General features: G+C 44.5%; 1 protein-coding gene across 1 annotated transcript in view; it reads left to right on the forward strand.

Moving 5' to 3' along the window:
* Nucleotides 1–18,057, forward strand: part of LOC115474517 (aldehyde oxidase 1-like) — a 221,257-nt gene that overhangs the window by 92,223 nt on the left and 110,977 nt on the right. Inside the window, exons 11-16 of the mRNA XM_030210007.1 lie at nucleotides 3,225–3,376; nucleotides 7,232–7,325; nucleotides 11,660–11,769; nucleotides 13,704–13,888; nucleotides 14,032–14,194; nucleotides 14,609–14,698. Coding sequence (XP_030065867.1) covers nucleotides 3,225–3,376; nucleotides 7,232–7,325; nucleotides 11,660–11,769; nucleotides 13,704–13,888; nucleotides 14,032–14,194; nucleotides 14,609–14,698 — 794 coding nt within the window. The remainder of the gene's footprint in view (nucleotides 1–3,224; nucleotides 3,377–7,231; nucleotides 7,326–11,659; nucleotides 11,770–13,703; nucleotides 13,889–14,031; nucleotides 14,195–14,608; nucleotides 14,699–18,057) is intronic.

The following is an 18,057-nucleotide window of genomic DNA, read 5'->3' on the forward strand; positions in this document are numbered from 1 at the left end:
AATATATATATATAAATGGGGTTATGTAGAGTATGCAGCTGAGGTACTTATATATTAGATAACATTACCAGATAGCAATGAAATGAACTCGTGTCTAGGGAGGGGTACTTCTATAGCCTATATGACATGCTAGCTGTGTGAGGAAATGAACCATGCCACAGAAGGAATATATATTAATTTATTTATTAGGTAAAGAAAAAAAATATATATATATCCTATATAATAATTCTCACCTCCAACGTTCTGACGCTGCCTGGAACCGTGTCTCCCCGAGTCGGAAGTGGTCTGCTTCATGCTGTAGATAATAGTGACGTCATACATCTCACACCAGATTGGCCAGTAGAAGCATGGGAGCCAACTTTTCAAAATTATTGGGGGTGCTATGCCCAGTAGAAATAACTCCTCCCTAGACATATAGAAGACATTTTCTCAATATTGGGGGTGCTCAAGCACCCATAGCACCCACAGAGTCAGCTCCTATGAGTAGAAGGGAGGGGGAGGAGCCACGATGCAGGGAGCAGCGAATCAGCACAACACAAGTGTTGTGGTACAGGTGGGGGTTCGTGCAGTACACAACACTGACGTTGCTTATGACAACCAACCAATGAATGCACAGCAGCAGGAACAGAAGCTCCCCCCCTCGCGCATCACCCAAAGCACGAGACTGGCTGCTGCCCTCAAGAAAAAATCGCCGCTGGACCCCGCCTTCCTACCCGAGTCCCCGTTGCGGCTGCCTGCCTGGACTCCCCATCCGCCCTCCCTCACCTGGACCCCGAGTCAATGCTGGACACCACCATCTCTCCCCGCTCCCTCCCAGTCTCCACTGGACCCGCTGCTCTCTCCCTCCCCCCTCCCGAGTCGCCGCTGGACCCCGTCCCCCCACCCACAGTCCCCCTCACCCACCCTCCTCCACGATGGACACTCGCCGCAGCCGCACGCTCGCCATTCTGCTGCCCTCCCTCTCCTCTCCAAGTCCGGGCTCGGACTCTCGGAGAGGACGAAGAGGGAGGAGGCGGGTGAGGGCTCAGGGCGGGGGTCCGGGACGGGGTCCAGTGGTGAATTGGAAGAGGGGGAGGGAAAGAGCAGCGGGTCCGACTCCAGCGCAGCCGTCATTCCCATTCAATCAAAACAAAGCAAGCAAACCTATGAGGCTGCAGGACGCTTAATACACAGGAGTGGAAGTGAGCCAAGCAAGTCTACAGTAAGCAAGGAAGCCCATAGGTTAATCTCTGTTTCCACTCCCCCACGCAGCCGTCATTGGTATACACTAAAAAACAAGCAAACCTAGGAGCTGCTGCTTCACATTGTCGTTTTTAAATTGTTGTTCCATCTGAAACAATTCTAAAGCTGTTTCAACTGGATAGACATTGCCTTAAAACGTGAAGGATAAAAGGAGGGGGGAGACAGACAGACCCTGCAACTGGGAGGGAGGGAGAGAGGGGGGACCCTTCAACTGGGAAAAAGGGAGGGCCCTGCAACTGGGAAAAAGGGAGGAAGGGGGGACCTTGCAACTGGGAAAAAGGGAGGAAGGAAGGGAGGGGGGACCCCCTGCAACTGGGAGGGAGGGGGGGACCCTGCAACTGGGAGACAGACCCGGGGGGGGGGGGGCGACCCGAGAACTGGGAGGGAGGGGGGACCCTGGCACATACACTCATTCTCACACACACACTCGCACCCAGTCTCACTCACTCTCTGTCACACACACACACACTCGCACATTCAATCTCTCTCACACAGTCACTCTCACACACACTCTCTCAAACATACACACTCCGAGGAAAACCTGGCTAGCGCCCGTTTCCTTTAAAACAGAAGCGGGCCTTTTTTACCAGTATTTAAATAGTTCTGAAGCAAAGTGCCAAACAAAATACAAAAATAACTTGCTATAAAATTAGATTATCACCAAAATATATTACCATCTGATTATCCTAATGCACTAACTAAAGGAGTGATTACACAACCCAGTACAATCATGAATTCCTAATGATTGTTATAAGAACTTATCACACGTCTTATGCAAAACACACTGATCAGCTGACTACACAGTCCAGAAGTCCTGAAGTAAACCTATCTGTACTAGACAAACTAAGGACTAACTATTCCCCGCTATAGGTAATATATCCGGATATCTCACCTGGCTGTCTGACCCAGACTCCTAATGGTAGAGAAGCGGAGTTCCTCTGACGAGCTGAAATCTCAGCGAGTCTCAGTCCAGGAATAGGTCCAAGAGTTGAATTCTGGATACAAATGGTACAGTCTTAGATAAGGCCTGAAGCTGAAGCTGAGCAGGCCTTGTCAGTTTGTTACAAGGTATGCCGTTCACTGGTGTTCAGGAAAATCAGTCTCTTGCTCTTATTAGAGCTTTCTATCCACCTGCAACTTCTCCCGTGTTTCTCCCTCTAGTGTTCTTTTCTTTTTCCTCCTCCCAACTCTGGTGGTCTCACTCCGGTGTTCTTCCTCCGACCACCTCTCTAACTGAACTTTCTTCAGTCCAAACCTCTGGTATCCAAGCGGTCAGATGATACTTGTGGACCAATCACATATGATGACATAATGCCCAGCCAGCTTCATGGTTAAGAAGAGACCCTTTGTTATAGATGGCATGCAAACTCCCTCTCTCATGATACTTTTTGGAGCCATGGATGTTTTTCTCCTCCAAGCTTCCCAGGGAGATAACGTGCTAGTTTGCAACAAAGAATATGTCCTTGGATGAAGTAACCTTGCAAGGCTCAACAGTACTTTTGCTTTGCAAGAAAGCTGGATTCTACTAGTTACAGATGTATTCAGGTCACAGGTTGCAGAATCCACATTGTTATAAGAATGGTTCAGGCTTGTATAGGCCAAAACCAGCAAAGGTGAGATCTCAGATAAATACCCCTACAGCTACACGCATAAAGAGTAACCATAAGAAGTGAAAACCATGATGGTGAAAATGCATTGAATGTGCAAGCACTCAAAGGCAAAAAAGAGAAATGAAAAAAATAGAGAAAGCAAATTTTAAAAAAGCATCAAAAAATGCAAAAAGACACAGTTTGGGGGAAAATCAATAATAAGTACAACCAAACCTATGTGGGTGAAATGAATAGCACTGACATACAAACAGAAACACAGAAAGAACATAAAGAACCGTGTGAAAAAAATTACGAGAGCAAGAAAAATGGCATGTGTGTTCTCTCTGGCTACTTGGGGAATCTTCTGCTGTTTAACTGTATATGTGGTTTTAGGAGTAACTGTGGGTGCTGCCTCTAGCCTGACGTTGGTGAAAGATACCCTGACTGAAGTAGTTTCCAAACTCCCTGAGGAGAAGACCAAGATTTTGCGGGCGCTTCTACAGCAGCTGAGTACCCTGGCTGGGCCACAGATAAGAAACACGGCAGTATGTTTTCTATTAATGCACTGGGAAGTATGAGAGCTGTGTGCAGTTTTATATGTAAATATGTGGGAGACACTGCAATACTGTTCTTTTTCAATGTGCCAGCATTTTTGGTCCCTTTCAACTCTTAAATTGATTTTTAATGTTTACATGTGGAGGGGCATAATCGAACGCGAACGCCCATCTCCATGGGCGTCTATGTCCGAGAATGGGTACGTGAAGGGGTGGGACAGACCGTATTTTTGAAAAAAAATGGGTGTCCACCTTTCGTTTCGAAAATACGGTTTGTACGAATCAAAATGCCATGGATTTAGTCGTTTCCGAGCTGGGCATTTCTTTTTTTTTTTTGCGATAATGGAAACTAAAAACGCCCAGCTCAAAAACATCCCAATCCAAGCTATTTGGTCGTTGGAGGGGCCAGGATTCGTAGTACACTCGCCCCCCTTACATGCCAGGACACCAACTGGACACCCTAGAGGTCAGTGTGGTGGACTTCAGACAACGCTTCCACATGCATAGGTCCCTTACCACGGGTGCTGAGCCCCCAACCCCCCTCCCCTAAAACCGACTACCCTCAAATGTACAACACTACCATAGCTCTTAGGGGTGAAGGGGGCACCTACATGTGGGTACAGTGGGTTTTGGAGGCCTCCCATTTACCAGCACAAGTGTTACAGGTAGGGGGGGGTGGGCCTGGGTCCGCCTGCCTGAAGTGCACTGCGGTACCCACTAAAAGTGCTCCAGGGACCTGCATACACGCAGGCCTCTAGGACTTGTTGCTGCTGGGCCACCTGAAGACTAATGTCTCCGAAAACGTCCTTTATTGGAATAAGCACGTTTACTCACAGTTAACTGCAGATCAGAGGTTGTGCCCCACTGGCAAAGAGTCTCCCTGGTACTGAGATTAGCAGTAGGTCAGAGCTGGCAGAATGGTGTACAATGCCCTCTTTCAGCAACATTCAAGGTAAGAACTAAGTTCTGTAACGTGGCTAACACATGAAAGGGATCTAAAAGTGTCTTACAAAAATGGCCACTACCTCATGGACTACCGGAAACAAAACAGGGCACACTCTGACCCAGTAAGCAGGGGGAAAAGCACCATGGGAGTAGAACCTACCAACTACCAACATCGTGAGCATTTAACACAAGCTAGTGGAATCACGGAGCCCAATACCCTAAGCCCACCACAATGCATTGCTGATGTGACTCTGTAGTGCCCTTAACAGAAAAGGTGTCACACTCACCCGAGAGCCACATCAGAACCAGGGAAAGGCTGTCACAGGATAGAACACATTCTGCTGTCATGGAGGTGGGTACGGCATTTGAGGCTGGGATACAGGCTGGGAAAAAAGTTTGTATAGTGGGTTATTTTTGGTGGGATGGGGTTAGTGACCACTGGGGGAGTCAGGGGAGGTGATCCCCGATTCTCTGCGGTGGTCATCTGGTCAGTTGGGGCACTTTTTTGGGACTTAGACCTGAAAAAAAGGGTCCAAATAAAACGGACCAAATTCTCATCCAAAACGCCCTTCTTGTTTCGATTATCAGCTAAAGACGCCCATCACTCCTCAGCCAATAATCACGCCCCAGTCCCGCCTTCACCATGCCTCCGACACGCCCCCGATAACTTTGTTCGTTCCTGCAACGGAGTGCAGTTGAAGACGACCAAAATCGGCTTTCGATTATACCGATTTGGTCACCCACGGGAGAAAAACGCCTATCTCCCGATTTGGTTCGAAATATGGGCGTATTTCTCTTTCGAAAATAAGCTGGATAGTTACATAAATGTAGTACTGGTGTGTTCAAAAGATAAAATCAGAGGGGTTGATATTCAGCTGGAGGTGGTAAGCATTTTTTTTAGCCACCAGTGGTGTCATTCACGGATATTCAGGGGTCTTTTACTAAGCTGTGGTAAAAGGGGGCCTGCGCTAGCATCAACATGTGTTTTTGACGCACGCTGAGGCCCCCTTTTACCGCAGTGGGTAAAAGGCTGTCTCTTGTTTTTTAAAGAAATGAACATGTGGTAAGTGAGCGACTTACTGCGTAGCCATTTCAAGGGGGAGCACTTACCACCTCCATTGAGGGTTAGCGCAGGTAAGGGTTCCTGCGTTAACCCAGCGATAACTGGGTAGGGCACGGCACTGCCCAAATACCGCAAGGTAAACACCAGCGCTTCAAAAATAGAAAATATTTTTGTAGCACCTGAAATGGTGTGCGCTGGGGGTGGGAACTACAGCCGGGATCCTGCAGTATCCTGGCAGTAGTTTCAGATTGGGTTGCGCAAGCCGGTTGTCGTGTACCAACCCTATAGTAAAAGGGCCTCTCAATGCTTGGCTATGTCCAGGCACCTGCATTGAAAATCCGGGTTTATGCAGCTGGCTATCTCTTATGTGGTTAAATGTGATATTCAGCACTTAACCGCATAAATGACAGCACATAAAGATGGGACTGACTTTTATGTGGTCTGATTTAACCGCTACTCTTAGGCAGTGCTGAAAATTGGCACTTAACTGTATAATTGCTGACTCTGCTCCGAACCACCCACAAAATAGCTGGCTTTCAGTTTAGCAGTCTGTGGTGGTATTCAGCAGCACTAATTGGTTACGAGAGGATGACAGTGGATAACCCCAAACAAGCTTTTGAACCGGCCAGCAGCCATTTTTGGCTGGTTAAATCACTTTTCAAAGCACTTAGCCTTCCAAAGTGCCATAGGTTTCTATGGAACTCTGGAAGGCTAAGTGCTTTGAAAATGAGCCCCTTTGTGTATTGACCCCAGAGAGTATTCAATCTAAATTTTGTAGCTGGGGTATAATGTCCCGTAGAGATCATGCCATTTGGAGTACTGAACTAGATACTATGAAAGAGAGGACTTTTCCCTTTCCGATATTGAGCCTGCTGTGGTCAGCATTTTTTAAAGATGACTGCTACCATGGGCAAAAAAAAAAATCCAAATATTCAGCAGCAGTATCCAGATAGTGAATATCTGGACAGGGTGATGAGCTGTCACCACTATCCGGATAGTAGCAATATTCAGCCATTATCCGGATAGCACTTAGAATAGAATTTTTCCAGTTTTAAGTTATCTGGATAGTTATTTGTGTAGCAGTGCTGAATATTGCCATTAACCAGATGGTTCTACCCAAGCTCCACCCACAGACAATTTCGGCATTATCCAGATAGGCCCGGATTCTATATGACAACTAAGTTGCACGTGCAACTTAATTGATTAACAAGCCAATCGGTGCCGATAATTGGCCAATAACAAACAATTATTGGCACTAATTAGCACTAATTAGAATTTATGTGTGCAAATTTCTAAGCGTATTCTATGAAGTAGTGTGCATAAATTTTAATCTGTGGGTCTCAAAAGGGGATGTGGCTATGGGAGGGGCATGGGAAGGTTGTGAGTGTTCCTAAAATTACACACACTAAATTTTAGTCATGGGGATAGGTGCTACGCATATTCTATAAACCGCATCTAACTTTAGGCAAGGTTTATAGAATAGTGCTAAGCTTGGTTTTTTTAGCACCGATTTTTTTGGTGCCATATATAAAATCTGGCCCATAGTGCCGACGCGGTCAGAGGAAATCTCTCTCACAAGCACTTAACTGGGCAGGAACCAGTTCGTTCCAGATAAGTACCTTTGAATATCAACCCCTTATATACCACCCCTCTGACCACGAGACATTCAAGGCAGTTTACAGTAAACCTGTGGTTGATTATTGCAAGAGTGTGACAAAATATATTTATTGGGATTTATTGGCTGCCTTTATGAAGAGATTCACCCAAGGTGGCGAATATATATTATAGTGTGAAAATGATTCTGTTGTTGAAGCACACTGAATAACAATTTCTTTCAGTCTTTAGGGGGAAATATTATCAGTAAAAGTTCTACGTCTGACCTGAATCCCATTCTAGCTGTAAGCAACTGTACCCTCACTCTGGCATCCAAAGGTGAGAGATAAAAAGAGAATGAATGAATGGGAACCAGTCATGGTGAAAGAAAACTTATTGTGCAACCAAGAGAGATTATTTTATAAGCGCTGGGATCATGACATACTGGTAGATAAGAGTTGGACAGGCAGGTCGGCTATAAGGGAGTAATTTTACTGAGCACATGTGTAGTAAGCACATTCTTTTCCCTGTGTGAGTACCAGCAAATTTTCAAAACAAATGTATATGTACATGTCAGTTTTGAAAATTACCCCAGGGAATGTGTGTGCTTATGTTTGTACTTCTTGTTGTCTACACTACACACAAATTTCCTGGGTTAATTTATGCACATAGGGGTTCTTTTATAGTCTGAGTGGACCAGGGGCAAAGTTGCAGTGCATGCATGTATTTTATAGAATAGGTGAATACACAGGGAGCGTTCATGTACACATTTGCATCAACTTCAGAGCAGGGGCTGGTTCTTGGATGTCTATTTTATAAAAGCACAGAGGTGCTTATCAGGCTTATTTTCGAAAGAGAAGGGCGCCCATCTTTTGATACAAATTGGGAGATGGGCGTCCTTCTCCCAGGGTCGCCCAAATTGGCATAATCGAAAGCCGATTTTGGGCGTCCTCAACTGCTTTCCATCGCGGGGACGACCAAAGTTCATGGGGACGTGCCGGAAGCATAGCGAAGGCGGGACTGGGGTGTGCCTAACATATGGGCGTCCTCGACCGATAATGGAAAAAAGAAGGGCATCCCTGACAAGCACTTGGGCGACTTTACTTGGTCCATTTTTTCTTACGACCAAGCCTCAAAAAGGTGCCTAAACTGACCAGATGACCACCGGAGGGAATCGAGGATGACCTCCCCTTACTCCCCCAGTGGTCACTAACCCCCTCCCACCCTAAAAAAAACTTTTAAAATATTTTTTGCCAACCTCTATGCCAGCCTCAAATGTCATACCCAGCTCCATGACAGCAGTATGCAGGTACCTGGAGCAGTTTTAGTGGGTGCAGTGCACTTCAGGCAGACAGACCCAGGCCCATCCCCCCTACCTGTTACACTTGTGGTGGTAAATGTGAGCCCTAAAAAAACCCATCCGAAACCCACTGTACCCACATGTAGGTGCCCCCCTTCACTCCTTAGGGCTATGGTAGTGTTGTACAGTTGTGGGGAGTGGGGGGGGGGGGTTGGGGGGCTCAGCACCCAAGGTAAGGGAGCTATACACCTGGGAGCAATTTATGAAGTCCACTGCAGTGCCCTCTAGGGTGCCCAGTTGGTGTCTTGGCATGTCAGGGGGACCAGTGCACTACGAATGCTGGCTCCTTCCACGACCAAATGGCTTGCATTTGGTCGTTTCTGAGATGGGCGTCCTTGGTTTCCATTATCGCTGAAAATCGGTGATGACCATCTCTAAGGTCGACCTAAATTTCGCGATTTGGGCTTCCCCGACCGTATTATTGAAACGAAAGATGGACGGCCATCTTGTTTCGATAATACAGAATTCCCCGCCACTTTGCTGGGACGTGCTGCGAGGACGTCCTCAGAAAAACTTGGGCGCCCCTTTTGATTATGCCCCTCCATGATACCTTAAATGTTGTCATCTTCCTTAGAGAATTACCTCCCCCCCCCTCCCATGTGCCTATAGTAAATGGCAAATACCAAGAGCCCAACCTATGGTGTCCCTCAGGGCTCACTGTTTTCACCTATATTGTTTAACAACTTTATGAGTTCCCTGGGGGTTGCCTGAAAATCATCGCGGGGTACAAATGTAACTAAAATAAATAAATAAATCATTGTTTTATGTTTGTTCGTATGTGGATGATATTTTTATTTTAGTGCTGTTAGAATCTAAAGGTATTAATATGGAGAGTTTAATTATAGATTGTATAGAGAAAGCACATTCTTGGGTTTCACAGAATTTGTTAAAACTTAATACAGTAAACACTAAAGGGGTAAAAGGTGCACTCACGTTTTTAGCTCATGCTAAAAACAGACGCGCGCTAAATGTTAGAGACGCCAATGCATTCCTTTGGGCATCTCTAACGTTTAGCGTGCCCAATTTTAGCGCACGCTAAAAACGTGAGCGCGCCTTAGTAAAAGACCCCCTAAATTGTTATGCTTTGGCACTTCCTTAGCAAATGTTCCAAAGAGCATTATACTTAAGACAGGGGATTGTTTGGGTTTTAAACACTCATCTAGGGTTCTTGACTTCATTTTGGATTTGCAACTATCAATGGAGCATCAAGCAAAAAGTTTAAGCAAGAATGATTTTTTGTAAGTTGCGACATCTTAGTGCAATATGGTCATCTTTTTTTCTTGACCAATTTACCCCTCTGTTTCCGAAGCCGTACGCTAATGCTGACCCAACCCATTCACTTTGAACGAGCTGTGTCGGCATTGCCATGCAGCTTAGTAAACAGGGGGGTTAGAGTACTACTACTACTCAGTACATTTTGTCTAGCAAAAAAGGTGCCGGTACTCAAATGCCAGGCCACCCTTCAGGGGTGGAGTGATCATTGAGGGACTCACCCCACAATAGCCAGGACCCCTGCAACCAGTCATAGAATCTATGACAAGGCAGAATTTGTATGTAGAACCTGAGTTCTTTCATTAAAATATGAGAACCATGGGTCAGGTTTAGCAGACAGTGGAAAAGGTGCCGGTACTCAGTACCCCCAAGTACCCCCCTCAAAAAAAGCCCTGCTATTACTATTTATCATTTCTATAGCGCTACAAGGCATACGCAGTGCTGTACACCATACACAAAAAAGACAGTCCCTGCTCAAAGAGCTTACAATCTAGATAAGACAGGAAAACAGAACAATTAAGGGTACTGGTTCAAGTGATTATTTTGCCTCAAATAGATTATTGCAGTTCATTATGGGGCCCTTTTACAGAGCAGCGGTAAGTCCAATGTGGGCTTACCGCTCACTCTTCTGGGACTACTGCTGGCCCAACGCAGCCACCGGCAGTAGTCCTGCCCCGAGCGTGTGCCATTTCCAGGGAAAAAAGAAAACCCCTGGAAATGACTTGTGCAGCAGTAACCCGGTGGTAATCGTTCATTACCATGAGCTGCCCGGTTACCACCGGGTTACTGCGGGAGCCCTTATCACCACCTCAGTGGGTGGCAGTAAGAGCTCCCTACCACATGGCCACATGTTAAGAGATATCTTACAACATGGCCATGTGTGTCTGGGGGCTTTTTCCCGCTATGGTAGAAAGGGCCCTGGCACGTAGGAAAAATAGCCCCCGCCACTAGCCCAAGACCCTTTTTCCCGTAGCTTGGTAAAATTACCCCTTTATATTGGTATCCATCAGACCCTTCAGTCATGATTGCAGCTTCTACAGAATTGTGCAGCTAGGCTGACATTTTGTTGGAAAACGTTTGATCATGTTATCCCATTCTTGAGGGACTTGTAATGGTTACCTGTAAGGGCCAGAGTTGATTTTAAGGTGACTTGCTTGACATATAAGATCTTTTATGGATATTGTCCTTTGGATCATATATCTTTGTTAACTTAACTTGATCCAATTATTTACTAAGGGCCCTGTTTAATAAGATGCGCTAAAAATTAGCATGTGCTAAACACTTGAGACACCCATATATTCCTATGGGTGTCTTTAGCGTTTAGCACACGCTAAAAACACTAGTGCACCTCTAGCTAGGCTTAGTAAATAGGGCCCTCAATTTGGGTTTTCTGGCTGTCAGTTGGATCCGATTTAAGCATTTCCATGACAGCTCTTTTAGTTATATTGTTGCTAAACTGTGGAACACTATTCCTGTTCAAATATTGATTCATATTTTCAATTTAGACAATCTTTAAAAACTTTATTTTTTTGACAAATATTTCTGAATACGTAGATCTTTTAATAATATTTGAATATTAGTGTAACCTGCTTTGACTCCAGTTGGATTTAAGCGGGATATAAGAGCTAGAAATGGAATGGAACTGTTTCAATAGCAAAATTGAGGGTATTCAGGAAAATAGTGGGACATAGCATGGTAAGAAAAAGGAATGTGTGGCAGAAGGTCTCACAATACTCATATTACATGTCTTAACAAGAGCGGTGTAACTTGCTTAAGCAAACTCATATCACTTACAATAAAATAGGCTAAACAAGACATATCGTAGGGTTACAGCTGCAGTGGAAATATGATATTTTTATTGTCTATATGCACAGCTGCGTATATTGTCTGTGTGAGAGTAATACAATTGTCCTTTGGGTGACTCAGGTTTATTTTTCAAGTTAAGATTAATTTTGCAAATATAGAACTATATCTCAGTTTTAAAAAGATTTCATAGCATGTCACCACATGCAACTTTTAAGAAACTAACCTTTCTCAACAGAAAGAACACGGCAGATTCCTCTAGATGAAACATTTTTTGATGGGCTTGGACAGTCTGCCCTGAAATCAGATGAGATCTTACTGTCTGTCCACATTCCATATTCTAGAAAGGTAAAACTAGTTTCTTTTCTGGAATTAATTGCATAATTAAGCATCCACATTAAATGAGACTAATTTGTTTCACAACGTGCCCAAATTATCAGTATTTTCATTGTTTTTCAAAGCATGAAAACAGCAAGGGCCAGGATTGGTAGATTGTGCTACTGTAATTTGCCTGATACACAGAATATCTTCACCAAGATATTCAAAAAGCAATGGATAATGTCTTGAGTGGGTAGCCTGCTTGTGACGTAAGAGAGTACACAAATACAAAATACGACTAGAAAAGTTCTCAAGTCATTCTCACACCTCATACTTATTCTGTGGGCAAAGAAGTCGCTCAAATGGTTACTCAGCATGTTAATGTTTGTTATAATAGAGTTATAGTCTATATTTAAGCTACTGAGAGCATGGATGGGATATGTACAAGCTAGATGCTCTTTCATTTCCCTTCATTGTCCTTTCTCTTACCAGAATATTAAGCCCCCTTCCTCCTCCCCCCACCAAATATCCTTAGCAAGGATCTGACTTCAACACTGTAATTTGCTAAGGAGGAAGGTAGTTGCAGCTCAGGGCAATGAAGTGGGAAAGCAGAGCAATGTGTTTAGGATACCACATCCTGAAGATTCTCAGTTGGGACCCAGAATATGTGATGACTCCAGAATGCCTCACTTGATGGTACCAAAAAAGCTTTTTACCTACAAATCAGTGCAATCTGGTGCAAGGGTTCTCAACACATTTCTCAACCAATCAGGTTTTCAGGATATCCACAATGCATATGTATGAGACAGGTTTGCATGTGATGCCTAATTTGCATGTAAATCTATCTCATGCATATTCATTGTTGATATCCTGGAAATCTGATGGGCTGGGACATCCCATGGACTAGATTGAGAATCACGGGCCTTGGGTGTTGTCCTCTAGGTAAGAGAGGTCCTCTTGATCATCATGGACTTGCCTATTTGCAGTGAAAGCATCTCTTTGGTAAATCAGGTGCTCAGTAAACACAAAACACTTATTAGTGCTACACACAAGAGGAACGCCTTTCATTCATGACTGTATCCTAGACCATGCCTACCTATGGATAAAAAACACCTCCTATGTGGTATTTTCTGGTGTTGTCATATGCATAACACAGAAACAAGGGAAGAACTAACCTCCAAAAACTATACAGTACGAGAAACACAGTGGAAAAGACCAAAACACTATGTTGAAGAGGAAACCTGGTTGTCTAAAACAGTCCTTTATTGAAATAACTTACAGATGTGAGGGTTCAAGGTGCTAAACATTCAAACTTTGGGACTTGACATGGGCCGTGTTTCGGCGTTGGCACCTGCATCAGGAATCCAATCAGACTTATGAAGAAAGTTGTGACTAAGAGGAAACTGAAGCTGGAGATTATGTATTTCTCAGTCCTAAACAAAATATTCGTCCTTGAGTGCAAATAAGTAGAAATGGGAAGTGCTGCACAAGCAGCCACTAATCTACATGTAACGTGATTTTTGCTACCTCTATCTCCAACCATCTGGCCAAATAAAACCAGACGCCTGGATCGAGAGGTAGCAAAGATCACATGGCATGTAGATTAGTGCCTGCTTGCATAGCACTTCCCGTATCTCTTATTTCCTCTCAAGGAAGGATATTTTGTTTAGGATTGAGATATACATACTGCCTGATATTCAGCACTATTTAACTGGCTAATGATAGCTACTACTCCTTTCCCTCTAGGATGCTGGTCACATTGATGATGGTCATATTGATGAGCTGATGAATCTGACCTAATAGGCTGAATTTTAGACCAGTAAAAGCTTCTTTAATGTACACTAAATTGGGAATGTCTAGTATTATAGAACAGAAATCCGCAGAATGTAGCTAATTTGCACAAACTTATTTAAAACGTTTATGCATCTTTCAAGGTATTTAACATTTTATTTTATATTTAACAGTGGGAGTTTGTGTACGCATTCAGACAGGCCCCACGTCGGATAAATGCCCTACCCATTGTCAATGCTGGAATGAGAGTCCTCTTCAAAGAGGGCACAGACATCATTCAGGATGTTAACATTTTCTTTGGAGGTGTTGGCCGCAGCACAGTGTGTGCAAAGAAAACCTGTCAGAGGCTGAAAGGATGGTATGGCTGAGTTTATCATGATTAGTCCTTCTACTGTAACTTGTAAACTGTTATATTTTGTTTTATATTTTGTTATATATTGCATTTCACTTTTTTGGATAAAGTTTTTTAATATTTTTATTAAAATTCATATTTCTTTTTAGCCATTGGAATGAGGAGATGCTGAATGAAGCCTGCAGACAAATCCTTGATGAAGTTGCCCTCCCAGGCTCAGCGCCAGGTGGGATGGTGGAATACAGAAGAACTCTAACCATCAGCTTCCTCTTCAAATTCTACTTAGAAATATTGCAACAATTAAAACAAGAGGTAAATTCTTTTCTTGCAGTGTGTATAGTGCTCCATCTAAATTAAGATCGTAAGACAGAAAGCATGGAAGCCTATAAATTTCCAATTTCATGATTAGTCATAGTGGTTTGCAAATTGCAATCCAATTATTCATCAATGTGATGTGATTTCTTTGCATCCTAAAATGTCAGCCATTAAAAAAAATAACAGTTGAATATCTTTTACTTTAAGTAGCAACCTTACTTTGCTTTATTTATTGTTTCTTTCATGTAATAGCAATCATTGAAAAATAAAAATAAATCATATTACTCCATTATAAGATTTGGATGTACATTTTCTTTAAGAAGTATTTATTTATGATTAATCTTAAACTTATAGAAATAAACTTTAGATTAAAAATGATTGATTTTCTCATTCCTAAACTGATTTTTTCAGGGCATTAGTCACAATGAAATATCGGTGAAAGACTTAAGTGCATTAGAAGGATTCCAAGAAATCATCCAGCAAAATACCCAGATATATCAGGTCAGTTGAAGTATACAGTAATTATGTATGCTGGGTTTTGTGTATGGTAGGTGGAGAAGTGCTATTGTACATAAGTATTGCCACACTGGGACAGACCAAAGGTACATCAAGCCCGGCATCCTGTTTCCAACAGTGGCCAATCCAGGTCACAAATACCTGGCAAGACCACTAAAAAGCTCAATACATTTTATGCTGCTTATCCCAGAAATAAGCAGTGGATTTTCCCCAAGTCAATTTAATAACGGTCTATGGACTTTTCCTTTAGTAAGCCGTCCAGACCCTTTTTAAACCCCACTAAACTAACCACCTTTACCACCTGTTGGAAGAGAAAGCAAGGTCTAGAGCTATAGAAATGCTAAGTAGTAGTAGTAGTAGAAGCATTGAGTCTTCTCTGCAGTCAAGTAATTAGCAGTCTCTCTCTCTCTCTCTCTCTGTCTTATCAGTGCCATACATGTATCACTGAACACTGTCTCTCTATGATTGGGTGAAGTGGAGCTCACTGCAGGTAGCATAGTAAATCAGGCAGTTGCTATCATGTGTGCAGTATTCTCAGTGATGAGAAAGAGAAAGCAGCTAGCTGAGGAATGCATGGGTACTAAGACAGGCTGAAGATGAGGGCAACACTGTTGCATTCTCCAAGGTCTTCCTAGTGGTCTCATGGCATATCCATAGCAGCAAACAATGAACAATAGTTCTTTATGTTTTCACACTTTGGGTGCTGGCAAAGATGCAGTGTCATGAGTCCAGCATGCTTTGCAATAGCATCCATGATGAAACGAGGCGAAGGCCTGAAGTGCACAGAGCTGACATTAACATGGTGCTGTGCACCTGTGACCCCAGCGGTGGGGGTTGTTGCTAAGCGATGGGGAAGCCTGGCGGCCGTAAAGCAGCTTTCGCGCCAAAGCCAGGCTCCCTGATAGGATAGGAGGAATGCGAAGCAGGGGCTTAAAACCCCAAGTGCAAGACATGATCCCTCTTTTGCTCATGAGGGCAGGAAAAAGAGCTGCCTACCCTCCCATCCGCTCATTGCTTGTTTAAAGTTTTCCATTTGTGCATGTCACAGCTTGGAGGGCAGGAATACCCAAGCCTGGATGAGTAGAGTAGTGCTAATTCATGAAGCTATGACTGGTGCAGCTGGGTTCACTGCACCTGGGTTGGGTGCACCTTGCTGCATGGCGGGGCACCCTGGGTATAGTGTTTAGCGCATTGATCAGTCTTGTTAATGGCGGCGGACTGGGTGCATTACTTGTAGTTTCTAGGAGCTTATGAGTGGCTCAGGTATCCTGTTTGGCTGTTGTTGTGTTTGAATACAGCCATGTCTTTACAATGAAGCTGCGGACAAGTTGTTGCCCATTTAATCTACAAAGTGTATGTGTTGTTATTTGCTATATGGTTTGAGTGGGATGAGGGGCTGGGTTAGGGTGCCACATTTGCCTATGTTAAGTTTGTTTTGGTTCTAGCATTATAGGCACACAAAAGATTGGTCTGGCTATACTACTACTAAAAACAGTACTAGTTACAGATGTGGAGGGACATAATCGAACGGGGCGCCCAAGTTGTTATGTCCATCTTTCGTTTCAATAATATGGTCAGGGACGCCCAAATCATGTAATTTAGGTCGACCTTATAGATGGTCGTCCTTAGGTCATTTTTGAGATGGTCATCCCCGGTTTTCGGCGTTAATGGAAACCAAGGACGCCCATCTCAAAAATGACCAAATCCAAGCTATTTGGTCATGGGAGGAGCCAGCATTCATAGTGCACTGGTCCCCCTGACATGCCAGGACACCAACCGGACACCCTAGGGGGCACTGCAGTGGACTTCACAAATTGCTCCCGGGTGCATAGCTCCCTTACCTTCGGTGCTGAGCACCCCAACCCCCCCACTCCCCACAACTGTACACCACTACCATAGCCCTAAGGGGTGAAGGGGGCACCTACATGTGGGTACAGTGGGTTTTGGGGGGGGGGGTTGGAGGGCTGAACATTTACCACCACAAGTGTAACAGGTAGGGCGGGATGGGCCTGGGTCTGCCTGCCTGAAGTGTACTGCACCCACTAAAAACTGCTCCAGGGACCTGCATACTGCTGTCATGGAGCTGGGTATGACATTTGAGGCTGGCATAGAGGCTGGCAAAAAACTGTTTTAGATATGGGCGTCCTCGGCCAATAATGGAAAAAAGAAGGGCATCCCTGACGAGCATTTGGACGACTTTACTTGGTCCATTTTTTTTTCACGACCAAGCCTCGAAAAGGTACCCAAACTAACCAGATGACCACCGGAGGGAATCGGGGCTGATCTCTCCATACTCCCCCAGTGGTCACCAACCCCCTCCCACCCTAAAAAAAAAATTGAAAATATTTTTTTGCCAGCCTCTATGCCAGCCTCAAATGTCATACCCAGCTCCATGACAGCAGTATGCAGGTCCCTGGAGCAGTTTTAGAGAATGCCGTGCAGTTCAGGTAGGCAGACCCAGGCCCATACCCCCCTACCTGTTACACTTGTGGTGGTAAATGTGAGCCCTCCAAAACCCACCCGAAACCCACTGTATCCACATGTAGGTGCCCCCCTTCACCCATAAGGGCTGTGGTAGTGGTGTACAGTTGTGGGGAGTGGGTTTTGGGGGGGGGGATTTGGGGGGCTCAGCACCCAAGGGAAGGGAGCTATGTACCTGGGAGCAATTAATGAAGTCCACTGCAGTGCCCCCTAGGGTGCCCGGTTGGTGTCCTGGCATGGAAGGGGGACCAGTGCACTACAAATGCTGGCTCCTCCCATGACCAAATGATTTGGATTTGGCCGGTTTTGAGATGGACGGCCTCGGTTTCCATTATCGGCGAAAACCGAGGCCGGCCATCTCTATGTCCGGCTATCTCAACATTTAGGTCGACCATCTCTAAGGTTGACCTAAATGTTGAGATTTGGGCGTCCCAGACCGTATTATTGAAACAAAAGATGGCTGTCTCCAGAAATGGGCGCCCTTAGAGATGGGCGCTCCCGTTTGATTATGCCCCTCTATGTGACTTACATTCATATGGGAGTCCTTCAAGATTGTTTTTATACTTGTCTTTCACTTTTTGGGCAATTACAACTAGATATATTTTTTGCTGCGTATCCTATATAATAAAACGCTCCTCCAACATTCTGAAGCTGACTGCATGGCTGAGGCATTCCTGCTCTCTGTATCCATCTCCTGAATTGACATCACGTACTTCCGGGTTCGTCACAAGCAGAAGTGACCAACCACACGAGGTTTCTCGGCTTCAGAATGTTGGAGGTGCATTCTATTAAATAGGATTGGTCAGTTCCTTGATGCACAGCCAGAGCTCAGCGTCCTGCACAGTAACGCTCAGACACCAGAG

The sequence above is a fragment of the Microcaecilia unicolor genome, chromosome 7 (genome assembly GCF_901765095.1).
Source record: "Microcaecilia unicolor chromosome 7, aMicUni1.1, whole genome shotgun sequence".
In the NCBI taxonomy this organism is placed as follows: domain Eukaryota; kingdom Metazoa; phylum Chordata; class Amphibia; order Gymnophiona; family Siphonopidae; genus Microcaecilia; species Microcaecilia unicolor.